Source organism: Theobroma cacao, chromosome 2 (assembly GCF_000208745.1).
Source record: "Theobroma cacao cultivar B97-61/B2 chromosome 2, Criollo_cocoa_genome_V2, whole genome shotgun sequence".
In the NCBI taxonomy this organism is placed as follows: domain Eukaryota; kingdom Viridiplantae; phylum Streptophyta; class Magnoliopsida; order Malvales; family Malvaceae; genus Theobroma; species Theobroma cacao.
In genome coordinates this window covers 7,856,869-7,875,621 of record NC_030851.1, presented here as the reverse complement: position 1 = coordinate 7,875,621, position 18,753 = coordinate 7,856,869, and the positions used below count along the sequence as shown (strand labels likewise).

The window sequence follows — 18,753 nt, the reverse complement described above, 5'->3', positions numbered from 1 at the left end:
ATTTGATGGTAATTCATTAATTTAGTCTAATTTCTATCATTTTAATTTTACATTTTAAAACCTCACCTATAAATTGGTAAATCTACCGTTATCAAATAATTGAGGGTAAAATGTGTATTTAAAGGTTGAATAATATAAATAATAATTGTGACAAAATAAATAAGGAAACTATTTTACTAATAAAGAATAATTTTCAAACTTATATATAGAAAAAATGTTTCTAAAAAAAAAAGATAGCCATAAAAATTGTAACATGGCCTTAGGAAATCAGGAAGAGACAGAAGCCAACATAAACCAGAGTAACCAGCTACCAGGTGGTTCGTTAGTTGTGAACTTGGAAGTTACCAATAAACTGCACTATTTTAATAAATAAAGTCGTAACTAGTTATCAGTTATCTACGTGCGGATTTCGGATGAGGAGAGAACATGGATCGCGCGCTTCGGTTGTCCACGTCACACCTTTCTCCCCTACTCTTCTCCTCTCCACTCCCACTCTGCAAAAGCCCGGCTTTTCCTTTCCAGAACAACCGCCTCTCTCTCTCCGCCTTTTGCACCCCCATTCCCAAGCAAAATCAACGCACCAGATTCAACCCGGCTCCTGCTGCTGCTCTACCAGACTCCGCAGACAAGCAAAGCCTCGTGGGCCGCCCCGCCGATGATCCGGCCCGGGATAATTTCGACAATTCAGGGGTGATCATATCGGCGTGCTTGGTCGGTGTCTTTACGGGTCTCGGCGTCGTTTTATTCAACAACGGCGTGCATGAGATTCGCGACTTCTTCTGGGACGGGATTCCTTATAGAGGTGCTTCATGGTTACGAGAGGAGCCTCTCGACTCCGTCTGGACACGTGTCATTTTAGTGCCTGCATGCGGCGGTTTAATCGTCAGCGTCTTGAACGCTGCTCGAGACGCCGTTTCGAAAGCTAGTTATAGTGCCAAAACTGCGTTGGGTTCTTTCTTGAAGACGGTAGCGGCTTGTGTCACTCTGGGGACTGGTAATTCCTTAGGACCGGAAGGTCCAAGCGTCGAGATTGGTTCGTCTATTGCTAAAGAAATTCATTCTATTTTGGATAAAAATCCTCAAACCAAGCTTTCTCTTTTGGCTGCTGGTTCAGCTGCTGGAATTTCATCTGGTTGGTAATTTTCTTTTTCCGTTGAATTCTAAACACTACTTTGCAACTGGGTCTCTTTAATGTATTAATTAGTCTGTTTTGTATGTATCTTCAGGTTTCAATGCGGCCGTTGCGGGTTGCTTTTTCGCTGTTGAGTCGGTTTTATGGCCATCATCGCCGGCGGATTCATCGGTGTCTCTTACTAACACAACTTCTATGGTTATTCTCAGTGCGGTTATAGCTTCTGTTGTCTCTGAAGTTGGTCTTGGTTCTGAACCTTCCTTTAAGGTTCCTGAATATGATTTCAGGTCCGCTGGTGGTAAATTTCATGAATTCTCTTCCTCATTTGAGACTATTAAACCTTTGTTTCTTTCATGATTCTCACGCTAATTGGATGAATACGTTTATCTGTTTCTTTTTAACTTTATTTTCAGAACTTCCACTTTATCTGTTGCTGGGTATACTTTGTGGCTTGGTTTCATTGACATTTTCCAAATTGACATCTTACCTGTTGGGTGTTGTGGACAATCTTAACAAGGATGTTGGGATACCAAAGCCCGTATTTCCTGTAGTAGGGGGACTAACTGTGGGTGTAATAGCGTTGGCATATCCTGAAATTCTATACTGGGGTTTTGAGAATGTGGACATTTTGTTAGAATCTCGGCCATTTGTTAAAGGTCTTTCAGGTGATCTCTTGTTTCAGCTGGTGGCAGTCAAGATTATTGCAACCTCTGTGTGCCGAGCCTCTGGGTTAGTAGGAGGGTATTATGCCCCATCCCTTTTTATTGGTGCAGCAACTGGAATGGCATATGGAAAATTCATTAGTTTTGCAATTGCTCAGTCTAATCCAGCTATTCACCTTTCCATCTTGGAAGTGGCATCACCACAAGCATATGGCCTGGTAATTTTCTGTAAAGATTGGTTGACGTATTTCTATTTGTAAATGCATTTATTATATTGAAATTCAAAGGTTGTTTGTTGAATGCGGAAATTATTCAGTTGTAAGTTGATTTTTTGTTATTCATTTGAATTTGAGTTCATACATGCTTGCGTTAGGGGTGCTTTAATTTTTCAAAAAGAAGTTTACTAAGAAATTTTCCTATTGCTCAGACTGAAAAAGTAAAAAATAGTACCAAAGGCCATAATTATGAAGATAACTGATAGATGATGGTTTTATGCGTCTTTGGTTGCAAACTATGAGTTTCACATGCTGTGGAAGTTCTCAAAATGATTTTATTTTTAAACTATAGCGCGGTTGATCATTATGGATCTCCTTGTGTAGGTTGGCATGGCTGCTACCCTTGCAGGGGTCTGTCAGGTACCTCTTACGGCGGTTCTGCTTCTTTTTGAACTGACGCAAGATTATCGGATTGTTTTACCTTTACTAGGAGCTGTTGGATTCTCTTCATGGATTACATCTGGAAGGATGAGAAGAAAGGATGTCCAAGGGAAAAAAGCACTCAAAGACGGAAACACTAGTACAAGTCAACAGCCCAAAGCATCAGACAGTGCTACTGGTCTATCTTCTATGGATGCACCACCTGAGACAGAACCTTATTTGAGAAACCTTTGTGAAGTTGAAAGTTCACTCTGCATTGATGATTCCAGTATTAGGACCAAGGAGTTAGATAAGAGAATTTTTGTTTCAGAAGCCATGAGGACAAGATATGTGACAGTTATGATGAGTACTTTGCTTACAGAAGCTGTGACTCTTATGCTTGTGGAGAAGCAATCTTGTGCAATCATTGTTGATGATGACAACCTTCTAATGGGTTTATTGACGCTTACAGATATTCATGAGTTCGGCAAATTTGTGAAAGACAAATGCTTAGAATCCAAGGTATGTTATAGATAGCTGGTTCAACTTTTCATGAATCAAATGCTTTAACAACTTATTGTCGGGGCATGTTGTCCATTATGCAAGGGGAAAGAAGGAAAAAAAAATCATAAAGATTTATTCAGTTCCTAGGATCTCATGGAAAATAAGGGTCGAGGAAAAGATGAAAAGCGAGAAAGTTGTCTCTTATCACGAAAATACTAAACAAGTGCCCCATTGCCATTTAAAATAGATTAATATTAACTTCAGTGTAGGATTTTATCTTTACAGTCATTTTTTCTTGGGATACAATAGTGAAGTTCTAAGGGTACATCTCTACCTCCGACTACTAGCCATTCCAACTGCTTCAGTTAATCCTGAGGACAATCTTTACAGTCGGCATTGTGAGATACATCTGAAGCTACATGCTTCACTATGTTTAGAAATCACCATGTTAGGTGTAGATTTATACCAAAGATATGTGTGTTGAAGGCACATTATTTCTGTATTTTGTAAGCCAGATGGCTTCCAGTTCATCTTTATGGTTCTTACACCACCAAGTGACTCCCCCTATTACCCTGCACATAAAGGTGAAACCATGCAATCTTTGACTAATTGGCAAGTCATGCTACAGGAGCTTTTGGTATCGGAAATATGTTCATTGGATAGTGCAAAATGTAAAGTGCCATGGACAGCTACACCAACTATGGATCTTCTATCTGCCGAAATTATCATGACTAAACATGGTTTGAGTCAAGTTCCAGTTATATCCGAGCATGTCAAAGACTGCCGAGGACGGCCAGTTGGCCTTTTGGACAGAGAATGTATCAGTCTAACTTGCAGGTTTGTTCTGATGCGTTTCTTTAACTATTACATGGATTTTAATGCTGTTCTTCTAATGGCAGTCCACTAATTCTTTAATAGGCTAAATCTTAGACATATGGTGAATTAGCATGTATGATCTGCATACCATGTTTTGCATCACATGCATAAGATAACCCTTTCTTTCCTATAATTTGACTTTTGGCAATGATAGAACTATGTTACAAACAAGGTGCAGAGTGGCAGCAGTATGAGAGAATTGCTAGCTTCAAATTTTATATTTAGATGGAATTAGAATCATGTGTAACAAAATCAAACTCTTTAAGGAAAGGAAAGTAGTTAAAGTCGGGGTTTGGAAACCTGTCTGTGTGCTAAAACTGCCAAAAATGATTCAGAGACATTATGCTTCCAATTTCAATTTCTTATATGTACTAACTTGGTTTTCATTTTTGACCGTGTTTATTCCTTTATGGGCTGCTGGCTGGCGGGTGGTTTTATCTTGTTGCAGAGCCTTAGCTACAAGAGAATCTCTTGATTTTGACGTGGTAAAGGGGATTATGGAATGAGGATGAAGCCTGCCATTACACATGATAGAAGACGAGAAAATAATTGACATGACAGATTTTGTACTATGATTTCCATTTTTGGTGACCCTACCCATTTAAGCCCAATCAAATGTACTTTTGGCTATGCATGGACCTAGCTCCTTTGTTAAAGAGCCTCATCAGTTGCAGGGAAGCTACATTGCCCCGAAGAACCATTGGGAGCTGAGATTTTTGGTCCCATCTGTGCTGTGCATGGAACAACTGAAGGGCTATTTTATACTTTTTTTCTTTCAAGCAGGGAGAATTCTAGCTTGCATAGCTACCTTAGGATCGTCAGGGCTGCTCAACTGTTCACGGGTGAACGGCCCTGAAGATCGAAGGTTTCGAAAGCTGGTAACACAGACAAGAACAGGAAAAATAGAATTGTTCAAATAGGAGTGTCACACCAGGTGTCATAGTTTTGTTCCAAAGTTTTGATTCTTATATATATCTCTTCACTGGTGATTTCTCTACACTAGCCAGACTTCATAAAGGTAGGTACTTCAACAGGTATACATTTAGTCTTGCTTTTAATATTCTCTCAAGGGACTTACCAAAACTGGGGGGAGATATTCCAACATGATGTTCTATGGCTGTGCAAATTGGAGCAATTTGAGAACTAATCAAGCATTCAATTTTTGGGACAAGTATTGCGGCCATTTTACTGCCTCCAACAGCAGCATTATGAATCACTGTAATGCACGAGACATTCTCCTGTCCAATCCTTTGTACATGGCATTTTAACACGAAATCTAATTCGGTTTTACTATCACATCATCATTGTATTTTTTCCCTTTTTTCTTTTCTATTTTGGATGGATCACATGATCTTTGTTTTAATAGGAAGCAAAACAATTCAACATTTGTTGTATGTCTTATCGATGGTGATTATATAGATTATCCATTGTTACCTTTCTGGTTTGGACAAAGAGTAGAAGGGCAAGATGAGCTTTTCCAAAGTGAACACAAGTACGATTACCATAAATCGTTCAAATGCCATACCTTACAAGCTTTTTAATTTCGATCCACAATATCACCCTATTGGTAACAAGGAAAATGATCCAGCATTCACCATCTTTCTGCCATTGTTCTATAAATGAGAATGCTAGAAAAATTTCTTGGCTATATAAACTGCTACTAATAATCTTACACTGTTTTGAACTTCAAGTTCAAACTTGAAGACGCTACAATGTAAAGCAAAATCGTTCAGGTTTTCATGACTTGTACAAACTTAAACTCAATAAACATAGGGGCCAATAATGTTTGACAAAATGCTAATGCACAATTATAAATCTGAATTCACAGATAAACATCCAGTATCTATTTGAGAGATTGTTGCTTAGGACTTCGGGTACATCGGATCAGCTGCTTTGTTCAATGTTTCTTGCTCAACTTTCATAGTTGGTTCATCAATAGGCATAGGACTGACATCTACAGCCTGCAAGAACCAGCATCAAGACAACTTTTCAGAGCCGTGATATCATTTTGAGTATGGTCACATATGTTATATACAATACAAGAACAACCACTTTTATTTCATCCTGCTGCTTGTGTCTCAAAACTTCACCTTTGTACTTACAGTCTCATCTGTTGCAGTGTCAAAGCCTCTAGCTTGCTCAGCAGTTCCTTTTTGAGCCTCCTGAGAAGAATATAAGCCATAATGAAAATCTAGCACGAGCTTAACAAGAAAAAGAATCATACACAATCACAAAATCTAACATTTATAGCATAAAGCATACCGGATCTTTTGTCTCAGGTTCAACTGCTTCTCTCTTTACTCTGCTTGGGATTGGCTTGCTGCATAAATGTGATGAGTCAATGACAGATGAAAATAGAATGCAATGAAAAACAGTTAGGGGTTTAAAACCCAAAAAATTTCTAAAAATAGAAAAAGATTGAAAGATAAATACCGCTCCTCATCAACCTCCATGTCTGAATCTGGGTCCCATCTCTCATCTCCATCATCCTGATCTTCATCAGCCTGAACATTACAAATCAAAAAGCAACAAGTCTAAGAGTCGAGTAGCAGATATGAGGCTAAATGTAATTCCTAGTAAAATGAGGAAATCTATCAATGCAAACTACCACCAAGTTGCATTAAATTGGCAAAATAAAAGAGTAAAAAAGAGGATAAATCTAAAATAGATATCTTTAATTGCCTATTAGATTATTATTTAACAATCAAGGAACCTTAACACAAGATCTAAACAGTAAATGTGCAATGCCAAACATGGACACAAAAAAAGGACATGCACTCATGGAAAGGATTGAGAACAGAGAGTGAAACATGTGATAAATTTCCACTATTGATACCAGATGCAAAAGGATGCCAGGACAAAATTTCGGCAAATAAAATGAAGTAGCTGCAGAACACACCTCAGGAAGCTCAGTGTCAGGTGGTCTTTCTTGAAATTGGACACTTGGTGCATGCTGAAGCTTTGAGAGATTGTCAAGTAGCTGATTACGTATATCTTCAAGTAATGTCCGTGAATTCTTGTTTTCCATGTTACTAGGGGCAACATGAAGAGTATAGTCTGGACCAAAATATTCATAATACTCATGTTGAGGCATCTTGTCGTCAACTTCCATTCCAAGTGCAACCCCTGTCTGCTCATATAGATATCGCTATTAATAACGTAATCAAACACTAGCAAACTACAAATGGTTCTTCCAAGTTTCAGAGCAAATTATAATATGTACAAAGTAGAAAATAGAATCAACTTAAGTGTTGCGTCATGAAACATACAACACAGAGGCATTACCCAAAAAGAATAATAAGAAGAAGAGCATTTAGTGACACCAAATGCTGTGAAGAGTGTACATGACTTGAGCAGCAGAAAAGACCAATATATATTCAATTAATTTAACACAAGATTCTACACATTCCAATCAAATTACTAGTTCTTGCTTTATCATCTTGATAACCAAAAACTAGAGAGCTATTTTATGGGGATTAAAGATGAAGAAAAACAATTTAGCGCTATGATTTGGACATCTTCCAACATAAACAACATAAAAAGAGAAAGAGGGAAGGGGGAAGGGGAGACAAAAAGTTGACCAGAAAGTCAACTTTACCATATATTAACATTAGATAACAACTGTCAAGCCAATCAGGAAATATTAACCAATTGTAATAGTAATAGGCCAGTTACCTCATAGCACCAACAGCGAGCAACATTCCGAATGGTATAACCACCACCACCCAGTAGCAACAGCGGAACATTGAATGATCTCATAAATTTAACACACTCTGCGTGACCCTTGATTGAAAGATTAAAACATCCCAACCTATCTCCAGATAGGGAGTCAGCACCACATTGAAGGACCACAGCACCAGGCTTAAAAACTTCCATAACTTTACCAATAATTGGCTTAAACAAGTAATGGTAACTCTCATCATCGATACCATCATCCAAAGGAACATTAAGGGAATAATATTTCCCTTTTGAATATCCAATATCACGTACATCCCCTGTACCTGGAAAATAATCTCCAAATTTATGGAATGAAACAGTCATGACCCTGTCAGTTGTATAAAATGCCTCCTCCACACCATCTCCATGGTGGATATCAATATCAACATATAGAACACGCTGCAACAAGGAGAATGCAGAAGCATTATCAATGACAAACTACATAACATAAAGTTGGTACTGGTGCCAAAAGAAAAAATATCTTTACAGCCAAGGAGGAAATGCATGAATTGAAAAATTAAACAAGTCATTCAGGTGAAATAAATCAACATTTATATAATCCATTCATGCCTACTATAACAACCATTGTCAATGATCCATCTAATCTGTATTCAATAAAACATTGTAAGACAAATTGCAAACAAGCCATATCACATATCATTTTGGACCAAATAAGGTGATTATCGGAAGACGCAATTTAGATATAGCACTTGCATGAAGATTTCAGGGCTTCACTCATGCATAAAAACAATTAAATAATGCCCAAATTAGTGGAGAACAAGATAAGGAAAGCGAGATAGAAAGCTTATAAGGAATTAAGATATAAAGAACATACCTGATGCTGCTTAAGTAGTTCCAATATTGCAAGGACAATATCATTGACATAGCAAAACCCCGAAGCCTCACACTTCTTTGCATGATGCAGACCACCAGCCCAATTAATGGCAATGTCACAGAGACCATGATTTAATTTGACAGCACCACCTACAGATCCACCGGCATATGTTTGACAGAAGGAGTAAAGGCCATCAAAGACAGGACAATCTTCACCAACATTGAAGCGCTTGAGCTGCCTGAGCTGATCTTGTTGCGTTTCAGGGGTTATGCTGCGGAGGAAGTTCACGTAGTCATCAGCGTGGAAGCGGCAAAGATCCCTATCTCTGGCAGGGAAGGGCTTGTGAACCTGCATGTGCTGAAGCAACCCATAGTGTGCTAGAAGGGCATGGGTCATTCGAATTCGGTGAGGCTTCATAGGATGGCCTTGCCCATAATAGTAATTCCCCACCTCCGGGTCATAGAAATAGCAAACCTTCCTCTTCACCCCATCAGCCCCTGAAGGTAATGAATTCCCTCCGGTGTCCATTAAATACTAAGCTTAGGATCTCAGTTTCCTCGTTTTCCTGCTTTCATGAACAATTCTAATCAGATTAACTAATACAAGTAACAAAGCGTATTTAATCAACATCCCAAGGACAAGGAATTGAAGAGGAACAAGGCTCATTCCACTCGATGAGAGATTGTCAAAAATATATCATTTCACGCATACAAACATCTAAAGTTCACGGAGTAAGAACCCCTAACAACCCATTTACGAGATTTACCATGAGAAGATAAGAAGGGAACTTATTCACAATATTCTCAACAATAACATATTTACCCAGAAAAAAGCCAGAACTTTAGCCTACTACAATGGCCGTTGATGTGCAAAACAAGTATTCACAAATTGAAGAAAGGCAGGAAATGTGATTCAAAGTTTCCAAAAACCAAAGGTACATCTAATAGGGAAAGCAAACTGGGAAAACGGTTTAAAAAAAAAAAACAGAAATAATTGACAAGCTTTAACTATATAACTTCGAACGAAAGAAATCAAACCTCTTTAAACACAACCCAGAATAGAAACAAAATTATTTTACCCGTAAAAGAGAGCGGAGTAGGCTTTTTCCTTCTTTGCCTCAAAATCAAGTTCGCAATTGCTGAATGTTGTAATAAAAAAAAAAAGAAATGATAAACGAATCAAACGGCCTCGTCTCTTAGGAGTAAGGAGATTTGACAAAGGCAGCAGCGTTTTTAAGTTTAGAAAGTGGTTCCGTCTTTTATTACTACACTAGAATGGTGCCCTGCTTCTTACCCTTCCTTTTTCAAATATTTATAAAAAAAATTAAGGTCAAATAAAAATACGGTCAATAATGATAATAATAGAAAGGAAGAATAATTTTAAATTAAAAAAAATTAATAATAATAATAAATTAAAAATAATTATTTTAAAGTATTGATAATTTAAAAAAGGTAAAATACTTAAAGTATTGATAATTTAAAAAAGATAAAATATTCTTACTTTCTAAGTTTTAATTGAAATTTCAAACGAGTCCATTAATTTTTAAAATAGATACCTCACTCTAAAAACACAAACACAATCAACAAAAATTAAGAAAAGATTAAAATAACTTTTCTTTTTTATTAATTTTAAAATTATTATTATATTTTTAAAAAATTTTAAAAAAAGGGAGCACCAATCGATCCTCCCTAACTCCTAAAGAAAGTGGAGCTTCGATGCTCTCTCTGGAGCTTTTTTTTAATTAATAAAAAATTAATAAAATTATATAATATTAATTTTAAAAATTAATTAAAGATTAAATTATCTTTTTACCCTTATCACGTCATCAAATTGATGAAAACACTAATGGTTAACTAATGGCTGGATTTAAGTGTCTAGCGAAAAAATATTTTTTGAAATGAAGTGTTTATTTTGAAAATTAATAGATTTTCGTATAGTTTCGATCAAAACTTAAGAGGTAAGGGTATTTTACCCTTTAAAAAAAGTTTTGGTGTTCCAATTTTATAAACAAATTTTTATATTATATTTAAATTATTATTATTATTTTTATATATAGTGGGAAAATTATAAGAAAAATACTTATTATATCATTTTAGGCCAAGATATGCCTAGAATATTTGCAAATAAAATTGTTCTAATGTTAGCTGGTGGAGAATCGAAAATATGTAACCCTAGGGGTAAATCTTCATGGTAAGTGACCATCCAATCAACATATTTATTCGCTTCACGATGGATTTAAGATATAGTGCAGTCCCAAGACTGATGCTGTAGCTCCATAATGCCCTTGATTAGCTCTAAGTTTGAATCTAACTGTGAACCTTGATTAAAAATCTTCTGAACTGCTAACAAAGAATTCGATTCCACCTGAACTTTCCTGAAACCTCTATCCTAGCACAATTTTAACCCCAGTATAATGCCCATAGTTCTGCATTAAGAGAAAAGGAATGCCAAATTTATATGTGAATCCTAGCTACCAATTTCCCATTTCATCTCCAATTACCCTGCTTGTTGCCGGCATACCTAGTTGACCTTTAGCTTTTCCATCCACATTGAGCTTGACATAAGAATGTTCTAGTGATTTCCAAGCTACTAAGGTCTCTTTCTTCATCGTGACTTGTTCTCTCTTCAAATTGTCCTAAACTTCTTTTGATTTGGTCCATATTTATTGCCATGCATTATTTGGCCAAACAAAAGAAGCATCAAGGATAAATTCCTCCAATATTATAGCAATCATGTAGGATGCATGAAAATAGTACACACGATATTCCTTCAACTACTTTATCACTCCTTATATTACCTACCACTCAACTTTGTAAATCAAAGGAGAAAAAATTACCCTATATGAGCTCAAGATCTATTTGTAGTCATAGCTTCCTGTTGAGAGAGCAATCCTTCATGGCATGAAACCGCGTTTCCATATGAATTGTACTATGAGAGCATGAAGCTAAGATGTCCACATTTCTCTTAGTTAGCCACTTGGCAGTTGGCAATGATTCATGCATTAATCTCCATAAATGGAACTATAAAATTTCCAGATCTGCTGCCAATAACTAGCTTTTTGGAAAATGTTATTTATTTGTAACTCATATATCGACTTGATAGAGAATATCCCATGGGTTGATGGAAGCCGGAGAGCTTTATCTTTTTCATCATTAGATGGGTTAATCATTACCGCTACTATCACCAACATGATGTTTCTAGGTAACTCTAGCTCAATTTGCTACAAATTTCAATTTCTAAACTCATCACAATAACTAGCTATAGGTAGATTTACTTCTATATCCGACAGGTCCTTGAGAGCATAGTTAAGCAATGGATCACAACTCAACAAGTATCTAACCAGAACTTTGTTCTATGACCGTTTACAATGCTCTTTCCCGAGTCTCTCTCAAGTATTGTTCTACTCTTCAAGATACTTTTCCACACATGTGAATCTGTTGGCTTAGCTGTTACTAACATAAAAACATTATCTCAAAGGTACTTTTCTTTCAAGATCTCAACCCAAAAGTTATATTTTTGTTGCCATATACTCCAACCAAGCTTCGTAAGTAAAGCTAAGTTGAATTTTCTAGTTTCACGAATATGCAATCCTCCTTCTTCTTTTTTCGCACAAAGCTTATCCCAATTAAGTGCATGGATTTTTCTTATATTCCCCATATGACCCCAAATGAAATTTCAATTCAAACAATCTATCTCTATAATAGTTTTTTCTGGTAATAAGAATGTTTACATTAGGTAGGTTGCCATCATACTAGTTATTGATTGAACTAGCGCGATTCTCGCTACCATTGAAAGATTCCTATTACTCCATCTCTCCAATTGTAACTTAATCTTTGAAACCAACTCAGAGTATATTTCTCTCTTGATTTTTCCATGTAACATTGGTGTACCAAGGTATTTCCCAAAGCCTTTGTTAAAGGTATTTCAGCAACCTCGCTTAATCTGTTGGCTCTTGTACTACTAATATTTGAAGAAATAAGGAACTTAGACTTTAAAAGGCTAACTTTTTGTCTTAAAACTTTGTAAAAATGAAGAAGAACCTACATCATTACTCTCACTTGATTTGTTGGGGCAATACCAAATAACATCAGGTCATCCATAAAACATATATGAGATAGCACAAGACTTCTTAACGGCTTTCAATCTCCTATATGTACTGCATTTTCAATTAAATGTGAAAGTTTTTCCCAACAAATAACAAACAAATAAGGTGAAAGAAGGTCACCTTGTTAGATGCCTCTTGTAAGTGATAAAGAATTTATTGTCTTGCCATTCTAAATAATGGAAAATGTGGGCATTTTCACAGTAAACATTATGAGGTTCACCCATTCGAATGGTAAGCCAATTTCTTCTAAAACCTCTTGTAGAAAGCTCCATTTCAGTTTGTTATAAGCTTTGTCAAGGTGAATTTTTATTGCTATTGCTCCTTCATTCCTTCTCATCATCCTCATTGTGTAGATTATTTCTTAAGCTATTATGATGTTATATGTGGCTTGCCTCCCAAGGATAAAGCTACATTGATTCTTGCTATATCAACCAATAAAGGTCTCAAACGGTCAACCAATACTTTATTGATTGTTTTCATCATGACTGAACATAAGCTAATTGGACGAAACTGAGTTATCCTCTTAGGATTGTCCACCTTAGAGATAAGAGTTATTAACATGTGATTCAAAGCAATTGGGAAAAAGCCAGAGTTATACGCAGATTAAAGTATCTTGAATACATTTAAACTTATGGTATCCCAATTTCTTTGAAAGAATGCTGTTAGAAATCCATCAAACCTAGAACTTTTGTTTGGATTTAAATCAAACGTAGCTTTCTTTACTTCTTCGTAAGTAATAAACTTCAATATATTTGCTTTTTTACTATCACATAACCTTCAGTTCAAAATTTTAAGGAGAAAAGCATGATCACCATCATTTTTATATAAGTTATGGTAAACCTATAAGACCAAATTCTCTTTATCTTTTTGGTTGTGGCACTAGTATCATTATCTTTTTTCAGAGTTAAGACCTTATTTCTTCTTTGTTTGCCCTTTTACCACTACGTGATAAAACTTTGTGTTGGCATCCCTATATTTCACCTAATCAAGTCTTGCTTTCTGCTACCACATAATTTCTTCTTGATATAGAATCAAGTTATATTTTTCCACCAATGATAATTCCAGATTTACGAAATTATTATGTTTTATATCAAGTTGGGTCTGGATTTCTTTAAGTCTGGCTAGTACCTTTCTTTTCCATTTATAAATATTGCCATATGTTTCATATTTCCAACTAATGAGTGAAGATGATAAGTCTTTCAAAGTTGCCACAACATCAACTCCTTCAACTCTTTAATTTCCTTTGATGAAATCTTTAAAACCTAGGTAAGACATCCAAGCAAGTTCAAATCCAAAACTTTTATCAAGTTGAGTTTCGTCTAGAAAGTTTTTACACTATACCAAAATTGAATAATAATCTGAGTAAGTCCTCGACAAATTCAGTACATTAGCATGAGGGTAAATATCATACCAGGCTTCATTTGTTAATGCTTTGTTTAATCGAACTATTGTATAATTTAGTTTGTCCCTTTTGTTGCACCAAGTGAACTTCGGACATGATGCTCTTAAGTTAGACAATTTGCAAAAGTTCATACAATCCCGCATTTGTTACATTGATTTACATTCACACTTCTCCTCTTTTTTTTTCTCTTTTAGATACACTATTTGATTGAAGTCACCCATTACCAACCAAGGTAATTTATGAACTTCATTTGCCAGACTTAATGATTTCCATAAACATCCCCTTTCTTCTGTTACCAAGCTACCATATACTATTGTCAAGAACCAACTCACTTCTGCATTCTTCACCAAAGCATGTACCTGTTACGAAGAGTAGGCCATTACCTCTATATAGATTTTTCTTGCATCCCACAAGATCCAAATACCTCCCAAGAAACCATTTGTTTCTACTTGAAAGAAATTTGGAAACTCGATTTTTTAACATATTTTAGCAGCTTTTCTATCCAATGCTCTCGGCTCCAATATGATAACTATCTGCAACTGGTATAACTTTATCAAGTTTTTGATGTTTCAGACACATCTTCAAGAAACAGCTCTTCTCACATTCCAACTGAGTATGTTGTAATGCATAAGGTCATGAATAAAAGAAATAAAACTCAACTTTAAAAAAACAACCAACCTACTAAACAATTTGCACATTAGCAAGATTAATCTTGCATAATGTCCTCCCAAACTGTCTGCCATTCCATATCCACTAATGTGGTGATCTCACTTGTTCTAGGGATAGTTTTATAGTCCACCATATTGCCCCTTTTTTCCCTTGCAATGCCATTAATTCCAACTCCAATATTAACTACATTAACTCTTTTGGATGGTAGGAAGAGATAAGTAGTAGTCGGGGCTGTTTCTTGTCAAGGCAAGTTTTTCAAATCCATCTTTACTAATTCATGATGATTGCTTTGAGTATCTGGCACACTGTTCACATATGATACCTCATTTTTTCCCTAATCTATATCTCTTTCTTACTCGATATTTCAGGCTCTGATGATGGTATTTTAAGTACCCTTGGAGCTGTTTATTTTCCTTTAACTTTTGCAATGATGAGATCTCTATTCGAAGCACTGGTTGTTGCTTGTAGAGAATCTTTCAATGCTTCCTTATTTTTCCTCACAACAATGTTTTTCCCATGTCTAATATTTGCTCGCTCAAGGACTCCATTTTTCAAGAACAAATTTCTCATCACTAGAATTATATTCTTCATCTACTAAAATGTAAAATTTTGAGCCAGGTTTGGAAACCTTTTTGTAACTCTCTTCTTGTTGTGGAACCTTAAATTTTGGCTTACTCATTCCTTCTACTTTACCTTTAGTATTTTTCCTATAAGTTTTCTTAGTAATCATTCACAGGCCAAAGCGTGAAGATTCATAATCTCTCTCTAAAGTTTTCTTTTCCTCTGCTAGTTTATGCACTTATTCCTTTGAAAACCCCTTTTGTTCTTTTTGTCGGATTGGACATAATTTAACACCATGCCTAAACTTGCTACAATGGAAACATAGCATCCTTAGCCCTCTATTTTCTATCCCCTGCCATTTTTTTCCTATGTGAACCTTGGCCACCAAAGGTTTCGTTAAATCTAGTTCGACACAAATTTGAGCAAACTTCCCTTTTGTAGCATAGGAGGTGGTCCAATATATTTTCAACGTCTTCCTTAATAAGTTTCCAATTCTTGTCAACACTTATCTACTATAAAATTCTAAAGGCATTCTTGGTAACCTAACTAATATAGTGATTAAGTCAATTGGGGCCTCATTAGATCTAAATCCCAAAATCCATCCTCGGATGGTGAGATAATGACTCGTGATGATCCAAGGACCCTCTAACAAAACATAGTTATAATCCGATTTCTTTAAGAACTTAAAGCAATAGTAACCATTATCAAGATCTATTGCTTGAAACTCTCTTTCTAATGACCATAATTGCTTCACTTTATTACATAGATAAATGTAACTTATATCTCTTTCTAACAATTTCTCAATTAGAGTTCGTCTTCAAGGCTTTCTAATCATTTCTTTTTCTTATTTTGTTAGTCTAATATACGAACTTTCTATAACTAGTCCAATCTCGTCATCATCTGATTCAACATCCTGCATAAACTGGCCCTCTTCTTTAAAATCCTCATTTTTTAACATGGTACCTTTATTATCATGCATTAATATGTTTCGATATGATGACTTAGGAATCTCTCCTTGCACTAGTTGACTCTGGTTAATTACCTTATTTGAATCACCACACCTCTCATTGTTTTCTAACCTTATTCTCCCTCTTCTAAAACCTATTCTGATTGTTTCTCGTCCTTGGTTTCCATCCACATTAATTGGGAAGACTCCAAACGAGTCCGCCTCCTTGCGAAGCAACAACTAGGGTTTTCAAGGTTTAATGTAGGATAGCAAAGTTCTGTTAACATTATTTTTTGTTTTTTCATTTTTTATTATTTTGAGATGATTATAATGTTTATTATTATTTTGTTTTATTTTTAATTGTCTCTTCATTTCTTGGGTTTTGGAATTAAACCAATTAAGTCAAGAGAGAAAACAAATCTAAGTCGAATGGGCCTAAAGCTTCAGCGGTCCATTCCTTCCTTTTCTTTTTCTTTTTAACCCAAAACACACTATTTCAACTAAGTATAAACACAACATTTCGAATGGGCCTAAATACATTTTATATAAAAAACCTAGATAGTAAAATACCACAAAAACCCATATTTGAATATGAGAAATGACTTTAATACCCTATTTGACATGGCTAAACCTAAAAATATTTTTGTGCTGTCCTTTTATATATATATATATATATATATATGCAGCATTATCCAAACCATTTCAAAAAGACAATAATGTAATTTCTAAAAAGTTGATGTGTCGCAATGTAAATATGGAAGGATGATTTAGTTATTTGATTTTTTATTGGTCTCTTTGTTATAAATAGTAGGCATAATACTTAACAAAGTATCTAAACTATTTAAGAAAATTCAAATAAGTTTTTTTTTATTACGTTCAATCAAGCCTCTATATTTTTATTTTAGGTCAAATAAATCTTTATACTTTTATTTTGAGCCAAATTAACTCTTATAATTAATGATTAACTTAATCAAAATATCATTTGATATTTTATACCATGTGGTGCTGACGTGGTATATTTAAATATCATAATTAATGATTACATGACATATTAACATATCATAATCGATAATAACGTGATATATTAATGTGGCATGATGACATAACCATGAGTTCACATTAGTGACACATCAATGGCATAAATATGAAATGATAAGTGACATTTTGATTAATAAAAATTAGTTAACTAGTAGTCATAGGCATATTTAACTCAACATAAAAATACAAAGATTTAATTGAATATAGTAAAAAAATAAAAAATTATTTAAATTTTCTTAATTAATTTAAAAGTTTTTCAAACATTATGTTTATATAATATATATTTCCTTCTTCAGTAGAAAGCAGGCAACACAACAACGTTATTGAGCCAATCTAGTTTTTGGTGGATCCAAACCAAATCGAGTTTATTAGGCCATTGGACCATATTCCTGGTCCAGATAAGAACCGTCCACATTCTGGTCTCCCACTTATAGCAGCTGGTCATCCAAGGACTTGTACATCTAATTCCAAATGTTTACTTTTATCTAAAAAAAAAAAAAAAACTCCATCCCCCTTAATAATTTAAATACCTTAATGCTTATAAGCTTTTTTTTCTTGTAAAACCATTGTTTACTAAACCTATATCTTATGTTTCTCAATGTTAAACTTGTTTTAAAACAAAAGAAATCAATATGTTGGCATTACATTTGTTTATGTGTCACAAATCCTATATCAGTAAGAGATGGGGTGGGTTTTGAGTATATAAACATGTATCTTCTACTACCTATCAAGTATGTCTGTTAGGTTGGGAACATGGACTCATAATTTATAGGCTTACTTAAACTCTATTTTCAGGGTTAAAGATTACATGAAGTTTGGCCTGTGATATTTGATATCAGAGCAGACTCAGATCTTCACTGATATGAGTCCCCATGAGAGATACCAGGGTCGAGTGTAAGAATCCTTCTCCTCTATGAGTAAAGAGCTAGTGCAACGTGGGTGTTACATAATTAGGTGAGGTAGAATGTCACGGATCTCGCATCAGTAAGAGATAGGGTGAGTCTTAAGTATATAAGCATGAGTCTTCTACTATTATGAAACATGTCTTTTAAGTTGAAAATATGAATTCATGATTTATAGATTTATTTAAGCTCTATTTTCAAAGTTTAAGACCATGTGAGATTGGGTTTAAATTTCAACTCATGACACCATAGGTGAAGCTGAGTTCAAGTCTATGTCTATGTCTATGTTTAATATTTATATGTTTAGGTCATGCTCAACGAAATTGGTTAAAAACTAATATTATCCTCCTTTTGTTTTCCAAAATAATAATAAAAAATGAAAATAATATGAAAAAAAAAAAAGAACTAAGCCTTTTTTTGTCTTTTGGGTGTGAACAAAGAACAACAAGTAGAAGTGGTGACTAATAAGAAGCAAAATGAAGAACTTGCAAAGTTTGAGAATGATATGATCAAAGGGGAAAAGGGACGAAATGGAATTCTTAATTAAGCCATGAAAAAGCAACGCCGTTAAGCCTGGCAAAAAAATAAAAAAATCTACTAAGACAGTTGCCCATATACATTTGACCTAACCTTTTCTTTTTAATTTGGCTATTCAACCATAAAATTAAGAGTAGGTAAGTCAATCAAAATTGTTGAATGCCAAGAATGATGTTCATAGCTCACGAGCATCGAGTGGCTTACCTTCTCCAAGTCTCAACTATTAAGAGAG

General features: G+C 35.0%; 2 protein-coding genes across 4 annotated transcripts; one reads left to right on the top strand and one right to left on the bottom strand.

Annotated features, from left to right (window-relative positions):
• LOC18608406 (chloride channel protein CLC-e) lies at positions 381-5,244 on the top strand. Of its 2 annotated transcripts, XM_007043075.2 has the most exons (6): positions 382-1,132; positions 1,227-1,430; positions 1,546-2,012; positions 2,394-2,951; positions 3,562-3,770; positions 4,258-5,244. In XM_007043075.2, exons 1-6 carry the CDS (start codon positions 427-429, stop codon positions 4,313-4,315), a joined length of 2,202 nt encoding a protein of 733 aa, XP_007043137.2. In that variant the 5' UTR covers positions 382-426; the 3' UTR covers positions 4,316-5,244. The 2 variants fall into 2 exon arrangements, with proteins under 2 accessions (XP_017971239.1, XP_007043137.2); XM_018115750.1 differs by lacking the exon at positions 4,258-5,244 and having other exon boundaries at positions 381-1,132; positions 3,219-3,651.
• On the bottom strand, positions 5,366-9,645 carry LOC18608405 (histone deacetylase 19). Of its 2 annotated transcripts, none has more exons than XM_007043070.2 (8): positions 9,440-9,645; positions 8,362-8,926; positions 7,485-7,925; positions 6,709-6,939; positions 6,243-6,313; positions 6,072-6,129; positions 5,912-5,971; positions 5,366-5,770 (listed from the first exon to the last, which is right to left on the bottom strand). In XM_007043070.2, exons 2-8 carry the CDS (start codon positions 8,887-8,889, stop codon positions 5,672-5,674), a joined length of 1,488 nt encoding a protein of 495 aa, XP_007043132.1. In that variant the 5' UTR covers positions 8,890-8,926; positions 9,440-9,645; the 3' UTR covers positions 5,366-5,671. The 2 variants fall into 2 exon arrangements, with proteins under 2 accessions (XP_007043132.1, XP_007043131.1); XM_007043069.2 differs by having other exon boundaries at positions 5,368-5,770; positions 5,900-5,971.

Coding starts and splice junctions, on each gene's coding strand:
- LOC18608406 (XM_007043075.2), top strand. CDS start 427: ATGGATCGCGCGCTTCGGTTGTCCACGTCACACCTTTCTCCCCTACTC. Junction 1,431..1,545: donor TGATTTCAGGTCCGCTGGTG/GTAAATTTCATG, acceptor CTTTATTTTCAG/AACTTCCACTTTATCTGTTG. Junction 2,952..3,561: donor ACAAATGCTTAGAATCCAAG/GTATGTTATAGA, acceptor GTCATGCTACAG/GAGCTTTTGGTATCGGAAAT.
- LOC18608405 (XM_007043069.2), bottom strand. CDS start 8,889: ATGGACACCGGAGGGAATTCATTACCTTCAGGGGCTGATGGGGTGAAG. Junction 7,926..8,361: donor AACTACTTAAGCAGCATCAG/GTATGTTCTTTA, acceptor TCCTTGTTGCAG/CGTGTTCTATATGTTGATAT. Junction 5,771..5,899: donor ATGAGACTGTAAGTACAAAG/GTGAAGTTTTGA, acceptor TGGTTCTTGCAG/GCTGTAGATGTCAGTCCTAT.